Source organism: Pseudochaenichthys georgianus, chromosome 19, assembly GCF_902827115.2.
Source record: "Pseudochaenichthys georgianus chromosome 19, fPseGeo1.2, whole genome shotgun sequence".
Classification (NCBI taxonomy): domain Eukaryota; kingdom Metazoa; phylum Chordata; class Actinopteri; order Perciformes; family Channichthyidae; genus Pseudochaenichthys; species Pseudochaenichthys georgianus.
In genome coordinates this window covers 2,459,078-2,479,378 of record NC_047521.1, presented here as the reverse complement: position 1 = coordinate 2,479,378, position 20,301 = coordinate 2,459,078, and the positions used below count along the sequence as shown (strand labels likewise).

The window sequence follows — 20,301 nt, the reverse complement described above, 5'->3', positions numbered from 1 at the left end:
AACGTATTTAATTTAGGTTTAACTTAATCAACCTTAATAAGCGATATTTTAATATGATGATATATAATAAAAACTAGTGGTGTAATGTAACAACATACATTTACTCAAGTAGAGCCTACTGAACTGAGGTAAAACGGAGGTAACTATTTTGTTATAGTTACTTTGCAGATTTAGCTGATTAATATAACATTCAAATCGACAGACATTATTATATATTATTATAAATTAAACTACCATTACTAATACATTAATACACCAACAAATAATATTATTTACTTAAATTGCTCATTTTGCATAATGCATTTTTTATGCTGATACTTTTTTTTACTTTTAAGTAAATAATCTGAGTACTTCTTCCACCTCTGATAAAAACAACAACAACGCTGTTTCGGCTTGGAGCCCAAACAAGAAATAATGATGCACCAGCAGGGGGCGAACGGTTCGCAGCTGGTAACTGAACCATAAACCGTAGAAGAAGAAGAAGAAGAAGAAGAGTATCACACGAAGAAAAAAAACAAGCATGGCAAGAATCATCAGCAGCAATAGTTCCTTAACTAAACTACAGGCTTTAAATGGATTGTTTGCTATATATAAAAAACAAGGGCCGACTTCAGCAGACGTGCTGAACTCTCTCAAAGAAGTTTTACTCAGGGGTAATTCCACAGAGGTGGGAATCTGGAAATACAGGGACTGTATGTCTGTTGAAACTGATAGTGAAGCGGTTTGTTTTCATGTGTCTTCCAGAGGCTGGTGTCGAAAACCCGCGGAAGAGGAAGAAGCAGAGCCTGAAGATGGGGCACGGCGGGACGCTGGACAGCAACGCTTGTGGGGTTCTCGGTAAGAGGTCGTCCCAGTTACATCACAGAATGTTGCTCCACGTGCGACTGTTGTCATTCTGCCTCTGGTTGTGTTACAGTCATGGTTGTAGTGGAGCACAAGAGATTTCCACCTACACTCAACATGGAAGGAAATACTGATGTACTTTGTTATATTTCTCCAAGTGCATATATATGTTGGTTATTAAAGAGGATTGCCACCTAAATGAGGACTTCTAAATTGTTATTTTCATTGCCTGGAAAGTTGCAATCAATATCTGTGACTGAGCTACTCAAATTCAGAGAAGCTCAATTGACATGACCATATCAAAGTACAGTGTACAAGGTGGTACAAAAGTTAGAAGATTAAACAACCATGTGAAGCATATTATGCAATTTGAGGAAAGGCATACATTGAACATAACTGATTGATACCATCAACAAAGCCATATTGTTCTGATGATAACAATATCAATGTAATATACTCTTGTGTCCTCTTTCTCATGTTTGCCAATTCAATGTCTAAGGGTCGGTTTCAGGAATTAGACCTTAGTTTTGGAATAAGGAAAGAGTTCTTAATTTGAAGAGAAGTAGGTTTTGGTCCATGACTGTACTACACTAAAATACTAACATATATATATTTTTGAAGAAATTATCTTAGACTTTGAACTTGGGATGGACTTTGTAATTGCTTTAAAGGCCAAATGTGTGGCAGATTAATACAAAATTATAATTATTTTTGGTTTCTCCTCCTCCTAAATTTGGACAGTACCAGTCTCCTCTGAAAGCATGGTTGGGATGTAATAAAATAGGTAACATATTCCCAGAGCCTGGTAAGGCTGTAAAATGTGTGCAACCATCAGGGTGGGTGTAGTGGAACACTGTCTCTGTCCCCTGCAGACAGTGGTTGGTGTTGCTAACTGTGTCTCTGTCCCCTGCAGACAGTGTTGCTAACTGTGTCTCTGTCCCCTGCAGACAGTGGTTGGTGTTGCTAACTGTGTCTCTGTCCCCTGCAGACAGTGGTTGGTGTTGCTAACTGTGTCTCTGTCCCCTGCAGACAGTGGTTGGTGTTGCTAACTGTGTCTCTGTCCCCTGCAGACAGTGGTTGGTGTTGCTAACTGTGTCTCTGTCCCCTGCAGACAGTGTTGCTAACTGTGTCTCTGTTCCCTGCAGACAGTGTTGCTAACTGTGTCTCTGTTCCCTGCAGACAGTGTTGCTAACTGTGTCTCTGTCCCCTGCAGACAGTGGTTGGTGTTGCTAACTGTGTCTCTGTCCCCTGCAGACAGTGTGGTTGCTAACTGTGTCTCTGTCCCCTGCAGACAGTGTTGCTAACTGTGTCTCTGTCCCCTGCAGACAGTGGTTGGTGTTGCTAACTGTGTCTCTGTCCCCTGCAGACAGTGGTTGGTGTTGCTAACTGTGTCTCTGTCCCCTGCAGTGGTTGGGGTTGGGAACGGGACAAAGATGCTCACTACGATGTTGGCTGGCTCTAAGGTGAGTCCCCCTACACTTATGCAAATGTTTCAAGTCAATGTATAAATTGAACAATGCTTTGAAGAGCTTCATAACACAACTGGGCAATTGTTCAGTTTAAACACACTGTGTGTTTCTATTTGGAGGATTCTGTTATTATTCTGTATTTCATACCCTCAAATCAATAAGGCTCGTGGATCTCAACATTGCTTTTAGAATAATACTTGCTTTTAAGCAACAATTTTTCATTTTTAGTTTATTGTGATTCTGTTGCCACAAAAAACAAACGTATGATATGATAGTCAGGAAAAGTCAGAATGTTTTAAGATGGTTTTATTGCATAACTTTAGATAACAAACTCTACTATTACTGTGAAAAGTAGGGATGGGTATCAAGAACCGGTACTAAGTCAATACCGGTACATGATTGGACGGTATCGGTATACCGTTAAGCCGCTGGACAAACGGTGCTGCTATCGGTATATGTGTTACGTCTACTTCCTTAGTTTAACTTTAAACCATTCTGGTTGGTTGGGAACCCTCGTCCCGCGTGATGTATCCGGTTTGAGACCCCTCTGATTGACCACTGTAAATGCCACTCGTCATCTCTCTCAACAGCGCTCTTATTATTGTTGTGAGACTCCCGCAGGCATGGCGGACAGAGCGAAGCGATCCAAGGTCTGGGTGCACTTAAAAAAATGTAGTGGCGATAGTGCAAGGTGCAATCTATGTACTCAATTAGTTGCTTGTAAAGGGGGTGACACAAGCAACAGTGTTTCCCATACATTAATTTATTTGTGACGGGCTGCCACAATGAAATATCGTCCGCCACAAATGGATCTCATAAAAAAAATGTAAACATTTTTTTTTTTGTGGTCTAATGCAGTGGTTCTCAAATGGGTGTACGCGGACCCCTAGGGGTACGTTGGAGTACTGCAGGGGGTATGGGAGATTTATGTTATGTTAATGAAAGAAAAAAAAACATAAGTAATGCATTTAAACAAACTACTAATAGTAGATTAACTACTTTATTCAAAAGTTTACAGTAATTCTGGATAATAACATGGGAAAAATAAACGGTGTGCTCTCTTTTGCTTTCCCTCTCCTGACAGCCCGTCAGCCTCGTGCAGCTCGCTGAACCTGTAATAATAAGTGAACCGACAGTAAAGAATAAATATATTTATAGCTAGTTTAGCTAGTTCCAGAGTAGATCAACTCGCTAAGTGTGTTAGGTCTAACTCTTAAGTGTATTTAATTTTGCTCCACTCAACGGTCCGTCACAGCAGTGGAGCTGTGATCATGCAGAGCTGCATGTTCTCCGTCAGCAGCAGCAGCTGATCTGATCTCTGATCCCTCTCTCTCGTCCGGTTAGACTTCACTCGCGTTTATGTCCAAATATCAGATCTAGCTAGTTCTAGTTAATCATATGACTGCCTGCTTATCAAAGGACACCTAAACAATAAGCGTTGCTTGGCAACGGCGTGTGGCCGCAAAGTATAGCGCAGCATTATGCATATGTTTATATGAGGGGTCAAAATCCCATGCTCATAAAATGCTCATATATTTTTTTCTCTTCATTCCCCACTCCCCAAAATAAATAAATATATTTTAGGAAAAGTAAGGAAGTTTGAGCAGTGTTGGTTTTATATGAACAGAGTTACACATATTTCAAAACGCGAAGTGTAATAACTGCAGTTTGCCTCCCTGTCAGCATGACAAAGATCCTCAGTGAAGCACAAGCCCATGTTTCACTACATTGTAAGTACAACTTATTAAAAAGATCAGTTCAATGCAGCTAATGTCGTCTTAGTGTTATTGTATGATATTAAAATTGGTTTGCCATGAATTTAGTGATGGATTGTAAACATTTCAAGTGTAGCAATTAAGTGTTTCTCAGTTACAATGTTGTTGTTTTAATAAATCAGACACTGATGGTGCAGCGCTGTACTGTACCTCTTTATATAGGCATTTCTTCCTTAACAAATTGTGTTTGCGCTGATCAGGGGGTACTTGCCTGAATTTTATTTTCAAAGGGGGTACATTATTGTAAAAAGTTTGAGAACCACTGGTCTAATGGATAGTGAGGTGGGCTGATGATCGGAAGGTTGCGAGTTCAAATGCTGCCTGGAACACCACTACTAGTGTGCCCTTGAGTAAGGCACTTACCCCCTAAACGCACCAGGAGCGTCTGCGCTGCGTTACGGCCGCGCCGCGGCGTTCGCAAAGATCGCGGCCACTCTAGTCAATGGGTGCTATTCCACCAGACGCGTCCCAGAAGCTCCTCGCCGCAAGGAATTTCTAAAATATAGGATGAATCCTATTTTTGACGCAGCGCAGGCAGGAAGTGATGAAAATCACCTTGTTGTCTGCTTTGCTGGTTGAGGGGGTGCACCCAAAACCGGCTCCTTCTCCTCCCCCCCACCACCGTCTTTCAAGGAGGAGAATACATGCCAGCGTTCTCCGGTTTACAGGCACTGTCAATTATATATATATAGAATAATTATGATGATGAATGCATATTTTTTAACCACTAAAATACAGCAACACATCTTTGATTCATGTCGTTTATAACTGGAATATTACAATTATTATTAACTGTGTCTGTAGTCTACAACACAACAACATAGGAAATAACAACAATAAACACGATTTAAACAGACACAAACATAAACCATTTAACTACGTAGCCTACTACTTGTAGAAGTACAAATGTCCAGGAAATATTCCAAAATCAACAACAACTGCGAGGCTGCACACACGACGCTCCGCTTCCGCAACGTTTTGAAATGCGCCTGGTGGGTTATGACGCAGGAGGAGGTTGCAGCGTGGCGCAGCCGCAGCGCGCCGCAGACGCTCCTGGTGTGTTTAGGGGGTTAGCCCTCGGTTACTCCAGGGAGACTGTCCCTGTAATTGGTCATTGTAAGTCGCTTTGGAATTAGGGCTGGGCGATATGGTCTCTAAATTATATCCCGATATTTACTGACTATATCGCGATACACGATATATATCGCGATATTCTGAAATTTCCTCTAAAACACATAACATTTTTTTATTTAACCTCTTAAGCCCTGAGCCTGTTTCAGGTTTCAGGCTCGAAAATGCTATGCCCAAAACAAATGACGATAACTTAACTTCTAAAAGGGTTATATGAATAATTTCTTTTATCAAAGCAAGGTTACATCTGTGAGTTGGATGTAGAGGTGTCAGAATCAATATAGATGTTTCTGTGTCAGAGTAAATTCAGATGGAACATAGTAAAAAAAGGTCAATTCTTACCTCCGCCTAAAAAAAAAAACATTACTTATAGTGAAAACCTCCCTTGAATGATGGTATGGTAGACTAAAAGATTTAGGAATCCAAAGTATAACATATAATAAGTACCCTGTAGGGAGGTGTTCCAGGCACGTCCAGCTGGGAAGAGACCAAGGGGTAGACCTAGGACCAGGTGGAGGGATTATATCTCTTCGCTGGCCTGGGAGCGCCTTGGGATCCCCCAGTCAGAGCTGGTTGATGTGGCCAGGGAAAAGAAAGTTTGGGGCTCTCTGCTGGAACTGCTACCCCCGCATAAATAAAAGGGCTTTTTAGACATTTTAAATCAAAGTGCATCTTTTCTTTTAAATCAACAAACCAGTGCATAATGTCAAACTGGTTTGGTCAAAAACTATATACAAAAAAAATAGCTGCATTTTGTGCAAGATTGTGTCATGTCTGCAGTCAGTACTAACTGCTTATCTACAGGTTTTGTGCCAAAAAAATCGGGAGCATTTCAAAACCACCGGGGGGGACACACGCCGGGGTTGTATTAGATTAACATTAACATGCTTATTGTAGTTGTAAGTGCACTGCCTTGCGGCCTGTAGCACCATCCTTGATGGAGCATATGTGTGGGCTGGTCCTGTATTAAATACAGGACAGGAGTGAGCAGAGGGTAGAGTTGTCGATTCTTGTTCTGTTTTCTGTGATATATTTTACTCGCCCTCAGTTGCGCGCGCTACTAAAGAGACGCGCTACCATGGAAACCAAACAATGGTGTAGCTGTATTAAATTCCGAGTGGAAACAGTACAGAGTAAATCTGATTATGTCAGAAATGCGGGAGAAATATGACCCCTGGAGGAAACCGGGAGAGGGCAATGAAATCGGGAGCCTCCCGCGAAAATCGGGAGGGTTGACAAGTATGGTTGTAACATCGCTGATATAAAAAAAAAAAAAAAAAAACAGGCAGACAGATAGCTTACTCGCCAATTGCGAGGTGCAGCCGGTGGCCAAAACATTGCAGTCTTTTCCACTTATTGAGGCTCACAGCTTTGACGATGTTACTCCCGTTATCTGTGGTGATACACACCTGACGAGCCTCTGGTAAGTTCCATGACAGGAGAGCCTCTTGTAAACCTTGCGCTATTATCTCGCCTGTGTGATCCTCCGGGAAAAAGAACGTTTGGAGGCAGGGCCTGCGTGTGTGACTGTGTCTATGAGGGAGAAAAGAAAGCTCATTTTGGCCGAGGCGGGAAACTGATTTGACAACATAATACTCGATGTTCACGATGTGGTCATTTACGACATCGCATGTAGTGCAATCCACGATGTATCGTGTAAACTGGATATATCGCCCAGCCCTATTTGGAATAAGGCGTCTGCTAAATGCCTAAATTGTAAATAAAAATGTTAGCCATGAACTCGCATGCATTATCTTATTTGATAACCCGAATTGGTTAAGGGGCCTTTGGCTTTTCTTGCCGGTGGGGGGGGTGCGGTGCCCCCACAAATAGTATCAAATTCTGTGGGAAACACTGAGCAACTTAATGAAGCATTTGCAAACGAGACACTCATTGAATCTAAAACGGTACAGCGTATTTGACAGCCTAAACAATGTGGCTGCTAGCGATCCTGCTAGTGTTAATAGTGCTAGCAGTAGCACGCTAACAACGTCCTCTTCAGTGCAACCTGATACGATTTGCGGGACAAATGTAACGGTATTTTAAAAATACTAAACTGTCGGCAACTATAGATGCCGTTTTCGTGGGCTTCAGCCGCGGCGTGTGTAAATGTGACCTGACTCCTAATTTCCACCAGGTCCGCCGGAAAAAATACTGCGGTGTGGGTGGATTGGGATGAGGGGCGCTTGTTTTTCACTCGGCTCCTCCCGTTTTGCCAGTACTGTGGTTTAGGAAGAGGAAAGTTTTTCACAAATCCAGCGCTCCGTAACTCGTGCCTGGCTGTGACGTAAATGGCGTGCGGCCGTGAAGCCAGGACAGTAAACAAACATGTCGTCGGTAGTATGGGACTATTTCAAAGTTTCAGAGTTAGATAGTTCGCTTGCTATTTGTATTAACAAATGCAATGCAGAAGTTCCACGAGGAGGGAAAAAGGAAACGAGCTATAATACTTCCAACCTGATCAGTCACCTGAAACATCGCCATCGCTACGATGGTGTGTTCAAAGCGTACGAAGACGCCTGTGCTGCTAAACTAGCGGCGAATCCAAAGCCAGCTGCAAAGGCACCGGGGCTTTTACCTATCGACGAGGCTTTTGAAAAAGGCAAGAACTTTATTTGGGTAATATGTTTTGTTGCGCACGGGTAATATGTTTTGTTTACCCGAGTGGAGTCCTGCAGGCACATCGCCTTGTCTTTTTTATTAACACTGACAGTGTATTAATGTGAGCTCCTACACCTATAATAATTTGGCCTTACATTGAACGCTTTATAAACCAGTTAAACTTACAGATGTCATTGTGAATTGGAAAACTGCATTTAAATGCTGTTAAAGGTCAACGTTTCAATGTATGGTTCAGCAATCAATCAATCAATGTTTATTTATATAGCCCAATATCACAAATGTTTGCAAACAAATGTTTGCAGGTCTCCCTTGAAAAAGAGATCTATGATCTCAATGGGACCAATCTGGTTAAATAAAGGTTTGAAATGAAATGAAAAATTACATTTGTCTCAGTGGTCTTCACAGTGTGTACAGAATATCAGTATGACAATACGACACCCTCTGTCCTTAGACCCTCACATCGTACAAGGAAAAACTTCTGGAGAAAACCCACAGTTTAAAGGGAAACATGGGAGAAACCTCAGGGAGAGCAACAGAGTAGGGATTGCTCTCCCAGGACGGACAGACGTGCAATAGATGCCGTGTGTAAATTGAAAAGATAATACATTTGCAACATAGGTAGTCCAAATGTTTGGAAATGCATGTGTGTATAATAGGAAGATGAATCCACGAGGATATCCATCCAGGACCTATGATCCAGGACCACAGCCACGACTCAAGATCCAGGACACAGGACCGCAGGATCATCCATGACTCCGGATCCCGGCGTATATAGACACCAAAAAGAAAGACATGTGGGGAAGCTGGGTTAATGGGAACATGAGAGTACACAGGTATAGACAGAGAGAAGGAAGAAGTAAGATGTCCCCCGACAAACTAAGCCTATATCAGCAAAACTAGGGGCTGAATCTAATCAGCCCTAACTATAAGCTTTATCAAAAAGGAAGGTCTTAAGCGCACTCTTAAAAATGGATAGGGTGTCTGCTGCCCGAACACAAACTGGAAGCTGATTCCACAAATGTGGAGCTTGATAAGAAAAGGCTCTGGCTCCTATTGTACTTTTAGAGACTCTAGGAACAACCAACAACCCTGCATTCTTGGAACGCAATGCCCTAGTAGAACAGTAGAGTATAATGAGTTCTTTAAGGTAAGATGGCGCCTGCCCATTAAGGGCTTTGTAGGCGAGAAGAAGAATTTTAAATTATATCCTGTGTTCTATAGGGAGCCAGTGTAAGGCAGCCAGAACAGGAGTAATGTGGTCCCTTTTCCTAACTCTGGTTAGTACACGAGCTGCAGCATTTTGAATCAGCTGAAGCGACTTGAGTGACTTCTTGGTACTCCCTGATAATAAAGAGTTACAATAATCCAGCCTAGAAGTAACAAATGCATGGACTAGTTTCTCTGCATCGTTTTGAGGCAAGATATGCCTGAGTTTTGCAATGTTACGTAGATGGAAGTAGGCGGTCCTTGAAATTGATTTTATGTGGCCGTTAAAGGATAAATCCTGATCAAATATAACACCAAGATTCCTTACAGTCTCACTGGAGGCCAAATTAATGCCATCCATAGTTAGTATATCTTTAGATAATTTGTTTCGTAGATTATTCGGGCCAAGAATAATAACTTCAGTTTTGGTCGTGTTTAACATCAAAAAATGTAAGGTCATCCACGTTTTTAAGTCCTTGAGGCAGTCTTGAATTTTATTTAGATGATTAATTTCATCAGGCTTGATTGATAAATATAGTTGAGTATCATCCGCATAACAATGAAAGTTTACAGAATGATTCCTTATAATATTGCCAAACGGAAGCATATATAATGTGAACAAAATAGGTCCGAGCACTGAGCCCTGTGGCACTCCATGGCTAACTTTAGTTTGCGTGGAAGATTCATCGTTGACGCGTACAAACTGAGAGTGTTCAGATAGATAGGACCTAAACCAGCCTAAAGCAGTTCCCTGTATGCCAACTAAGTGATCTAATCTTTGCAATAGGATATCATGGTCGATAGTATCAAATGCAGCACTGAGATCGAGCAAAACAAGAATAGAGACATTTCCCTTGTCTGAGGCTATTAGAATGTCATTTGTGACTTTAACCAGAGCTGTCTCTGTGCTATGATGTGTTCTAAAGCCAGACTGAAAATCTTCAAATAAATCCTTGTTTTTTAAGTAATCACACAGCTGTTTTGCGACCGCTTTCTCAAGAATTTGAGAGGAACGGAAGATTAGAAATAGGTCTATAGTTGGCTAAAACCTCTGGATCGAGGTTGTGCTTTTTAAGAAGCGGTTTTATCACTGCTACTTTGAATGATTGTGGAACATAGCCTGATAATAAAGACATATTCATACTATTTAATAAAGAAGTGCTAATTAATGGAAAAGCTTCCTTCAACAGCTGTGTGTGCAACTCGAGGCATATGCTCGAACGGGAGCTGCCTGGACGCTGCAATCATGTAGACTTTTCGTACAATGTCCCGCTGTCTGCTTCCTGCATAAAGTCAAGTGCTCGGCGCAGTTGTGTGGATAGAGCGCTCCTCTGTTTTCATTTCAACGGCTCCTTATATCCGTTAGCGCAGCTAGCTAGCACCAGATGCTAACAACAACAATGCACGTAAGGTCTCTCTCTCGCTCGCTCGGGCCACACATACACACACCCTCCCGGTCCTCCAGATGGCCTGTCGGTGCCTGCCGGTGAGCGTGGAAGTGTGGTCTGTCACAAGCGAGCGGCAGGAGCGGGGCTGTCAGCATCAGCTTGTAGATGGTATTTTAAACTCGATGCGCTCTGAAACTACGGGGCGGCCGAGGAAAAAAAATACACATGCGTTAAAATAATTTGTGGCGTTCATTTTTTTCCGTTAACGTGTTATTAACGCGTTAACTTGACAGCCCAAGTTATTATGTATGACACCTCTATTAGGTTTTACCTTAAATTGTCCTTGCGGACCCGTTAATATTGGGTATTTTATTGGGTTCGGGATTCCTATGGATGACTGCCTAGGAGAGAGCGCAGAGAAGTGTGTAAGACTGCGACTCCGCCTCCTGGTCTCAACTCCAGTTTGTCATGGATTAAGTCCACAAAGCCCTGAAATGTTTGCCGAAATGAGATCTGCACCTTCCAAAGTAGGATGAATGCCGTCTCTCTTAATCAGACCAGGTTTTCCCCAGAAGGCTGTCCAATTATTTACGAAGCCCACATTGTTTGCTGGGCACCACTAAGACAACCAGCGCTGAAATGATGACATGCGGCTATACATGTCATCATTGATCAGATTGGGGAGGGGACCAGAGAAGATTACGGTGCCCGACATTGTTTTAGCATAACTACACACCGACTCCACATTAAGTTTGGTGCATTCTGATTGGCGTAAACGAACATCATTACCACCGACGTGAATAACAATCCTACTGTATTTACGTTTATTTTTAGCCAGCAGTTTAAGATGCGCCTCAACGTCACCCGCTCTGGCCCCCGGAATGTATGTGACTGTGGAGGCTTCGGTCTCTAAATTCACGTGTCTCATAACAGAGCTACCAATAACCAGAGTTGGCTTCTCAGCGGGTGTCTCGCTGAGTGGGGAATATCTGTTAGATACGTGAACGGGTTGGTGGGGACCTGCGGGTTTCGTGTTATGCCCCTTCTGAACAGTCATCCAGTCTCCCTGCTGCTCGGGAGTTGCCGGGGACGGCTAAGAGGAGCTACCTTTTGCCGGTCCGCACCGGCTAACATGGGCTTTACTGTAGCTGAGTTACTTTCTAAGATGCAGAGCCAGGCTTCTATGGCTATGATTCCCGCCTCCAACCTAACAACTATACTACATTTAACACATGTATCGGTACCAGTAAAGGAGGTAGGGAAGTAACCAAACATGAGCAGGTAGAGCAGGAAATAGCACCCGAGGGTGGGGAAAGAGCCATGGCTAGCTATCAAGCTAAAGTAGCTACCGTTAGCAAACCCGAAAAGAGTGTAGGCAACTGTGGAGTTACAGTCGCTAAGAGAAGGAGAGTTGTGAGTGCTTAAGCTGTAGTAACGTGTGATTACAATGTCAGGCAGTTGCCGTGATCAAGAGTTTTAAAACTATCGATTAAGTTAAGATAATAAGCTATCAGTAACTGTTGGTCGTTTACTAGGAATTGACATATTTTAAGCTCAAATACTTTGTTCTATGTTTAAACCTTCAGACACATTTTGACGTGTTTCAGTTCAGCACATCATTTATTTTGTGAGGATTTAAAAGTACAATCCAGAATAATATACATACTCGCCTTTATCTTTTTGCCATCTTAGCCTTTTGACCAATTTCTTCATATCACAGTTTTGCATGATGTCACTGTAGGACAATGTTTTAAGGATCTCTTGTCGAGCTAGGTTGTCAGTTTGAAATGTCTGGATGAAGATGAACTGATTTACAAATGTTAAAAAATGCCTCTTTTCATCCTCTGTCTGAGGGAAAAACCCAAAAAGCATGATAGGGCGAGCCAGGCCCCCTTAAAATTATTATTATTTGTCTCTGCTTCTGAGAAGCTAATGTATACAGTTATTTCTGCAAGAAAATTACAATAAAATGACTGTTTAATCTTCACATCTTGTATTCATGTCTATAATTTTTAGCACCAAATTATTGAAAAGTATCGATAAGAGTATGGAAAAATACGATACACATCCCTAGTGAAAAGTTATTTAAACCCTACCAGATATTCATATCATTTTATATAAAGATATTATAGGTATATTATACCAAATAAAGATAAACTGGGTTAACTAGCGCATACCTTTTGACCTAATATGAGGTATTTAGAATGAGTAGCATGAAATGTTTAATAGTGATAGTTTGTTTTTCAGAAATATGTTGCTGTGGGGCAACTGGGCAAAGCAACAGACACTCTTGATGCCTCTGGCAGAGTGGTGATGGAGAAAGACTTTGGTAAATATTGATTTGATTTATGTATAATAATTTCAAAGGAGCAGTTATCCCAATTCAGCAGTCTATTTGTGTTGTTATCCCCCCCCTTTTGCACTTTTCATATAAACAGTGAAATATGTTTAAGATGTTTGTCCACAGAACACGTAACCAGGTTGGAAGTTGAGGAGAAACTGAAAACGTTCACTGGTGACATCATGCAAGTTCCTCCACTGTGAGTGAAGCCTCCTATCTGAGAAGATGCAGTCACAGCAGTTACATTTGTAAATGTTAGCGTAAACTGGGTTCAACCTGCTGATCTAATGAGACGAAAGAAATGCCATTCACTGTTCATATTCCTGCTCCTAAAGTCATGTAGCCTCCATAGACCCTTCATATTCCTGCTCCTAAAGTCATGTAGCCTCCATAGACCCTTCATATTCCTGCTCCTAAAGTCATGTAGCCTCCATAGACCCTTCATATTCATGCTCCTAAAGTCATGTAGCCTCCATAGACCCTTCATATTCCTGCTCCTAAAGTCATGTAGCCTCCATAGACCCTTCATATTCATGCTCCTAAAGTCATGTAGCCTCCATAGGCCCTTCATGTTCCTGCTCCTAAAGTCATGTAGCCTCCATAGGCCCTTCATGTTCCTGCTCCTAAAGTCATGTAGCCTCCATAGGCCCTTCGTGTTCCTGCTCCTAAAGTCATGTAGCCTCCATAGACCCTTCATGTTCATGCTCCTAAAGTCATGTAGCCTCCATAGACCCTTCGTGTTCATGCTCCTAAAGTCATGTAGCCTCCATAGACCCTTCGTGTTCCTGCTCCTAAAGTCATGTAGCCTCCATAGACCCTTCGTGTTCATGCTCCTAAAGTCATGGAGCCTCCATAGACCCTTCGTGTTCCTGCTCCTAAAGTCATGTAGCCTCCATAGACCCTTCGTGTTCCTGCTCCTAAAGTCATGTAGCCTCCATAGACCCTTCGTGTTCCTGCTCCTAACGTCATGTAGCCTCCATAGACCCTTCATGTTCATGCTCCTAAAGTCATGTAGCCTCCATAGACCCTTCATGTTCATGCTCCTAAAGTCATGTAGCCTCCATAGACCCTTCATGTTCCTGCTCCTAAAGTCATGTAGCCTCCATAGACCCTTCATGTTCCTGCTCCTAAAGTCATGTAGCCTCCATAGACCCTTCATAGTTCATGCTCCTAAAGTCATGTAGCCTCCATAGACCCTTCATGTTCATGCTCCTAAAGTCATGTAGCCTCCATAGACCCTTCATGTTCCTGCTCCTAAAGTCATGTAGCCTCCATAGACCCTTCATGTTCCTGCTCCTAAAGTCATGTAGCCTCCATAGACCCTTCGTGTTCCTGCTCCTAACGTCATGTAGCCTCCATAGACCCTTCATATTCATGCTCCTAAAGTCATGTAGCCTCCATAGACCCTTCATGTTCATGCTCCTAAAGTCATGTAGCCTCCATAGACCCTTCGTGTTCCTGCTCCTAAAGTCATGTAGCCTCCATAGACCCTTCATGTTCCTGCTCCTAAAGTCATGTAGCCTCCATAGACCCTTCATATTCATGCTCCTAAAGTCATGTAGCCTCCATAGACCCTTCATGTTCATGCTCCTAAAGTCATGTAGCCTCCATAGACCCTTCATGTTCCTGCTCCTAAAGTCATGTAGCCTCCATAGACCCTTCGTGTTCCTGCTCCTAAAGTCATGTAGCCTCCATAGACCCTTCATGTTCCTGCTCCTAAAGTCATGTAGCCTCCATAGGCCCTTCGTGTTCCTGCTCCTAACATAATGTAGCCTCCATAGACCCTTCATGTTCATGCTCCTAAAGTCATGTAGCCTCCATAGACCCTTCATGTTCATGCTCCTAAAGTCATGTAGCCTCCATAGACCCTTCATATTCATGCTCCTAAAGTCATGTAGCCTCCATAGACCCTTCGTGTTCCTGCTCCTAACATAATGTAGCCTCCATAGACCCTTCATGTTCATGCTCCTAAAGTCATGTAGCCTCCATAGACCCTTCGTGTTCCTGCTCCTAAAGTCATGTAGCCTCCATAGACCCTTCATGTTCCTGCTCCTAAAGTCATGTAGCCTCCATAGACCCTTCATGTTCCTGCTCCTAAAGTCATGTAGCCTCCATAGACCCTTCATGTTCCTGCTCCTAAAGTCATGTAGCCTCCATAGACCCTTCATGTTCCTGCTCCTAAAGTCATGTAGCCTCCATAGACCCTTCGTGTTCCTGCTCCTAAAGTCATGTAGCCTCCATAGACCCTTCATATTCATGCTCCTAAAGTCATGTAGCCTCCATAGACCCTTCGTGTTCCTGCTCCTAAAGTCATGTAGCCTCCATAGACCCTTCATATTCATGCTCCTAAAGTCATGTAGCCTCCATAGACCCTTCGTGTTCCTGCTCCTAAAGTCATGTAGCCACCATAGACCCTTCATGTTCATGCTCCTAAAGTCATGTAGCCTCCATAGACCCTTCATGTTCCTGCTCCTAAAGTCATGTAGCCTCCATAGACCCTTCGTGTTCCTGCTCCTAAAGTCATGTAGCCTCCATAGACCCTTCATGTTCATGCTCCTAAAGTCATGTAGCCTCCATAGACCCTTCATATTCATGCTCCTAAAGTCATGTAGCCTCCATAGACCCTTCATATTCATGCTCCTAAAGTCATGTAGCCTCCATAGACCCTTCATATTCATGCTCCTAAAGTCATGTAGCCTCCATAGACCCTTCATGTTCCTGCTCCTAACATGAGTCTTCTTATCACTGGAGAAAACTGAACGTGAAGCAGATGTAATAAATGTTGCATTGCTGCAGAGCCTTATATGCAATACGTCATGATATACTTTATTGTCCCCATAAGAAAAAAGTGGGACTGGACTCTAGAGTCTGGACTACTGTCTTATAGATAAGACATAAACATATTTACACATTAATGTTGGACTAAAACAAAGACACACCTATTGACTATGTGCCTATACTATATTGACATAGTGCACAACTCTCTCGGCCAACTTTTACTTTACTTACACAAGTATATTTAAAAGAATTTGCCCTATTATTTTTTGATGTAAACAGGACTTCATTTCCTGTGTTAGATGCTGCTAAAGATATTCAAGATTCCACAGAAATATAATTTCAGATTTTGATAGGAGCAATGAGTGTTTTGAACTGAGTAGTCTCTAAGAATAGATCAAACCATCAGAAGAATAGATGTGAACCTCGCAGCCTCTAGAGGTCACACTTTAGATTTGTATTGTGAAACTGAATACCTCCTGCCACCAGCAGGATCCCTTCATGTAGCTACATATAACTCTGTAAATAGTCATAAGCTTTATTTGTCCAGCACTTTTTGCAACAGAAAATAACACATTCAATTTAAGACGGAAGCTAAAACACATTATCACACATGCAGCACGTTTACATAATACAAAAGTATGGGAAGCAGAAGATTAAAAACAATAGATAACTCACTCAGTAAAACCAAGACAGAAAGAAGACACAATTAAGAAATACTATGCATATAGAAATATAAATGCAAAACAAAGGTCTATATAAATAAATACAGATCGTTGAATTGATCAAAGTACGTTTCCAGCTGTTTCACCCTCGTATAGTTTCAGGTTAGGTGATTTTTGGGGGGGAATTCGGGGAATATTTGAAAAGCCTGCTGCAGAGGACCTTAGGGTTTGATCAGGGATATAACCGATAGAGGACATAAAAGGATGCTAGACCATTCAGAGCTTCGTATACTAGTTGAAGGATTTTAAAATGTGTATTTGATATGTTCTAATTCAGGGATGCAAACTTGTCACCTTTCGTCGAAATTCGCCGTTTTGAATCCAAAATAGGTCGTTTGTGTGATTCATGTAGATCTGCAATACAATTATTTTTGGGGTATGGGGGGGGGCTGGGACCCGGAGTAATCTGCGGCCGCGAGCTGTTATGTGCCATCATGACACGCATGGTGTTCTTTTTTTATATATTATAATGCAGCGCGAGCTGTGTGCTCGAGTCTTCCTGCCTGTCGGCTCTGCTGCTCCGCGATGATGGTCTTGCTTCAGCAGCTACATTACCTACGGGTGCGTTCGTTAATATTAACTGTGTTGTCCGGAGTCACTGTGGCACAGACTGGACCGCTGTTGAACAGCTGTTAGAACGGGCCGTTCAGGTGTTCAGAGCAGAGCTCCCTGTCGGAGCGGCAGAGCGTGATGTGAACTGAAAAGTTTTTCTGTCGCAATATTATCGTTGCGCTAACTTAACTAGCAAACTAGCGTCACTATCTGCTAACGTTAGCTTTAGCCTTCGTTTTCTATTAGTTTTTTTCATAGGCTATAAACGGAGGTGGTATAAGTATATATCTTGTATTTGAGTAAAAGTAGAAGTACCAGAATGTAGGAACAATCCTGCAATCAAAATGTTCCTCAAATAAAAGTACAAAAGTATTATCATCAAAATATAGTTAAAGTAGCGACACTAAAAGTAGAAGTACTCAGGTCTTGTACTAGAAGCATCAGAGTGTAGGAATACTCTGTTACAGTAAAAGTACTGCATTGAAAATGTTCCTCAAGTAAAAGTATTAAAGTAGCGACAATGAAAGTAGTCGTTGTGCAGATTGGTCCATTTCAGAATAATATATATGATATGTTTTATAATGATTGATCATGAAAGTGTTCTCAAAGCTGGTGAAGGTGCAGCTAGTCTGAAGTACTTTGTAGACTGCAGGGTAGCTGGTGGATTTACTCCAGGTGGAACTAAAGTCTGATTCAACACTTGATTATATTTCACATCATTCATCCAGATCTGGAAAGTAACTAAAGGGATTAATACATGTAGTGGAGTAAAAGTACACCATGTACCTCTGAACTGTACAGGAGTAGAAGTACAAAGTAGCAAAAGAACCATTGAAATACTTAAATAAAGTACAAGTATCTCAAAATTGTACCCAAGTAGTACTTGAGTTTATGAATTTAGTTACTTTACACCAGTGGCTATAAAGATAGAAAGACTAAGCCTTGCACAGAGGCATGAAAATACATAAAATGCTCAACAGTGCTGCCAAAATGTTAAACTCACTGCTACATAATTAAAATAAATGCTTTTATTTATATTTCTATTAGATGTGACTCTTTGGCGTTTCTGTTCTTATTAACACTGCTGCTTTAGTTGTTCTGACTGCTAAAATCATCTGTTATTCCTAATTTTAAAGCCGATATTCCGTGGGGTGGGGGGGCTCGGGTCCTTGTACCTTTTTCATACCTGATGAGTTAGCATCCCTGTAATTGCAGCTCATCCCTTCAGCATGATGCGATTTATACCTTTCTGTCATCCCAGCTACTCTGCACTGAAGAAGGACGGCCAGCGCTTGTCTGTCCTGCTGAAGAAGGGCCACAAGGTGGAGGCCAAACCAGCGCGGGCTGTCACCGTGTACAACCTGACCCTGCAGGAGTTCACCGCCCCGCTCTTCACCCTGGGTCAGCACACGCTCTCTTCGTCTCAGCAATACTGACTTATGACTTTCTGTTATCTCATGTTTTTCCCTGTTTGTATTTCCCACATGTTGTTTCTCTGACAGATATTGAGTGCGGTGGTGGATTTTATGTCAGAAGTTTGGTGGATGACCTGGGAAAAGGTGAGATTGAATCATTTACTCCTCAAGGCAACTTTTTTTATATAGCACCTTTCAACACAAGGCAATTCAAAGTGCTTTACAAAAAGGAAAGACATTAAGAAAATGGCATTTAAAAACAGTAAAAGATAATAAAATAAACATTAAAAAAAATACATGAATACAATTTACAGTGCAGTATAAGATAGGAATAGTTCAATTAAAAGCAGCGGCAAATAGAAAAGTCTTCAGCCTGCATTTAAAAGTAGTCAGAGTTGCAGCGGACCTGCAGGTTTCTGGGAGTTTGTTCCAGATATTTGGAGCATAATAACTGAACGCTGCTTCTCCATGTTTAGTTCTGACTCTGGGGACAGAAAGCTGACCAGTCCCTGAAGACCTGAGAGATCTGGATGGTTCATCATTTAGCAGATCAGAAATGTATTTTGGGCCTAAACCATTCAGTGCTTTATAAACCAGCAGCAATATTTAGAAATCAATTCTTTGACACACAGGAAGCCAGTGTAAAGACTTCAGAACTGGAGTGATGTAGTTGACGAATCAGTCAGAAACCAGCCCTGCTAACACCTGTGTGTGTGTCTGTGTGCTGCAGCTCTGTCTTCATGTGCTCATGTGAAGGAGCTAACCCGGACCAAGCAGGGCCAGTTCACCCTGGAGGAGCACGCCCTGCAGGAGGAGCAGTGGAGCCTGGAGCACATCCTGAGGGCCCTGCAGCCCTGCCCCGAGGCCCTCAGCTGAGCAGGAGGAGTGGCCACATGGAGCATCTTCTGTCAAAAAGGAGCATGGCCGGACAATAAGGAGAGCCTACTCCTGGCGTTCCATACCAAAAAGAAATCGGTGTTTATTTTAAATTGTTAATTTCACAACTGTATCTGGACAACTCATCACCGCTGTTGTGTGACAGACTAGCATCGACCCTTTGGATTTTATAACGGGTTTGTGCTACAATATATTTGTTTAAATAGTTTTTTTCCGATGTACTTCCACGAGAAGATTCTTGCTCTCATATTTGGAATGAAGGAGCTTCAGCTCTCAGTCTGACAGCTGCAGAGCAAGGCGACAGAAGCACAACACTCACTGGCAGCAACATCCAGGATCTTCTCAGACCATCTGCTCCAATAAATGGGCCTTTTGGTCTTTGTAATGTCTCAAAGACACAAGCTAAAAAAAAACTACAACAAGCTTCTTCTGTGATGTCACCAGCTTTCTTCTGAAACGTACCGAAAATATTTTGGCGTCATACCCACTCCTCATTGGAGACGATTGAAACAACATTGGGCACATGTTTGGCCCAAAGTCAAGACTCACCTGCTCAGCTTTCCAGTGAAGAGAACATTCCGTTAAACCTGTGGGTGTTTTACATAAAGCCTGATGCCACGGCCGATAATGGGCAACTGACGTTGATCTCTCAGGTGGCACCTCGCAGGAAGCCTCTACCTGATTTATATGTTTGACCTGATGGGATGTTCAGTTATTAAAGCCCCCGTTACCTCTTCTGTAGCACTACTGGAGAATACACTTACGAAGTGAATGAAAAGGGTTAATGCCTGCAGTTTGCTCTAAGCGGTGCTGTTGAGTTAATTGTCATGCAAATAAAAACTATTTCTGTTGATCCAAACCATTCTTCCACGTTTTGTCCAGTTTTGTTTCTAACATCCCATCTGTAAGTTCCACATCTGTAAGTGCCACATCTGGAGTGGTGTGATTATACTGAATGTATAATTATTATTTTGTTCTGCACATGCAAATTAAATTAAAATGGAAAGTGAAAACATTCTTCTTTGTTAAATTCTTGATTTAGAAATACCAACATGATTTGCAATAGAGGTTGAAGCATCACTTGTCTTTTCCGCTGACGCAGGGGAATGTCTGAGACCCCCAACACTGCAATGTAATATCATTTAGTTCTACAGCAGCTGGA

General features: G+C 42.2%; 1 protein-coding gene across 1 annotated transcript; it reads left to right on the top strand.

The window, feature by feature from the left end:
* The first annotated feature begins 461 nt into the window (after positions 1-461).
* On the top strand, positions 462-20,156 carry trub1 (TruB pseudouridine (psi) synthase family member 1). The gene is made up of 8 exons (XM_034106690.2): positions 462-653; positions 745-837; positions 2,251-2,306; positions 12,682-12,763; positions 12,902-12,974; positions 18,089-18,228; positions 18,330-18,386; positions 18,973-20,156. The coding sequence occupies exons 1-8, from the start codon at positions 521-523 to the stop codon at positions 19,116-19,118; spliced, it is 780 nt and encodes a 259-aa protein (XP_033962581.1). The 5' UTR covers positions 462-520; the 3' UTR covers positions 19,119-20,156.
* Positions 20,157-20,301: the final 145 nt, after the last annotated feature.

Bases quoted from the DNA above. Each gene is read 5' to 3' on its own strand.
- trub1 (XM_034106690.2), top strand. From the start codon at position 521: ATGGCAAGAATCATCAGCAGCAATAGTTCCTTAACTAAACTACAGGCT. The intron at 12,975-18,088 runs GTGAGTGAAGCC...CTGTCATCCCAG, and splicing joins ATCATGCAAGTTCCTCCACT to CTACTCTGCACTGAAGAAGG. The intron at 18,387-18,972 runs GTGAGATTGAAT...TGTGTGCTGCAG, and splicing joins GGTGGATGACCTGGGAAAAG to CTCTGTCTTCATGTGCTCAT.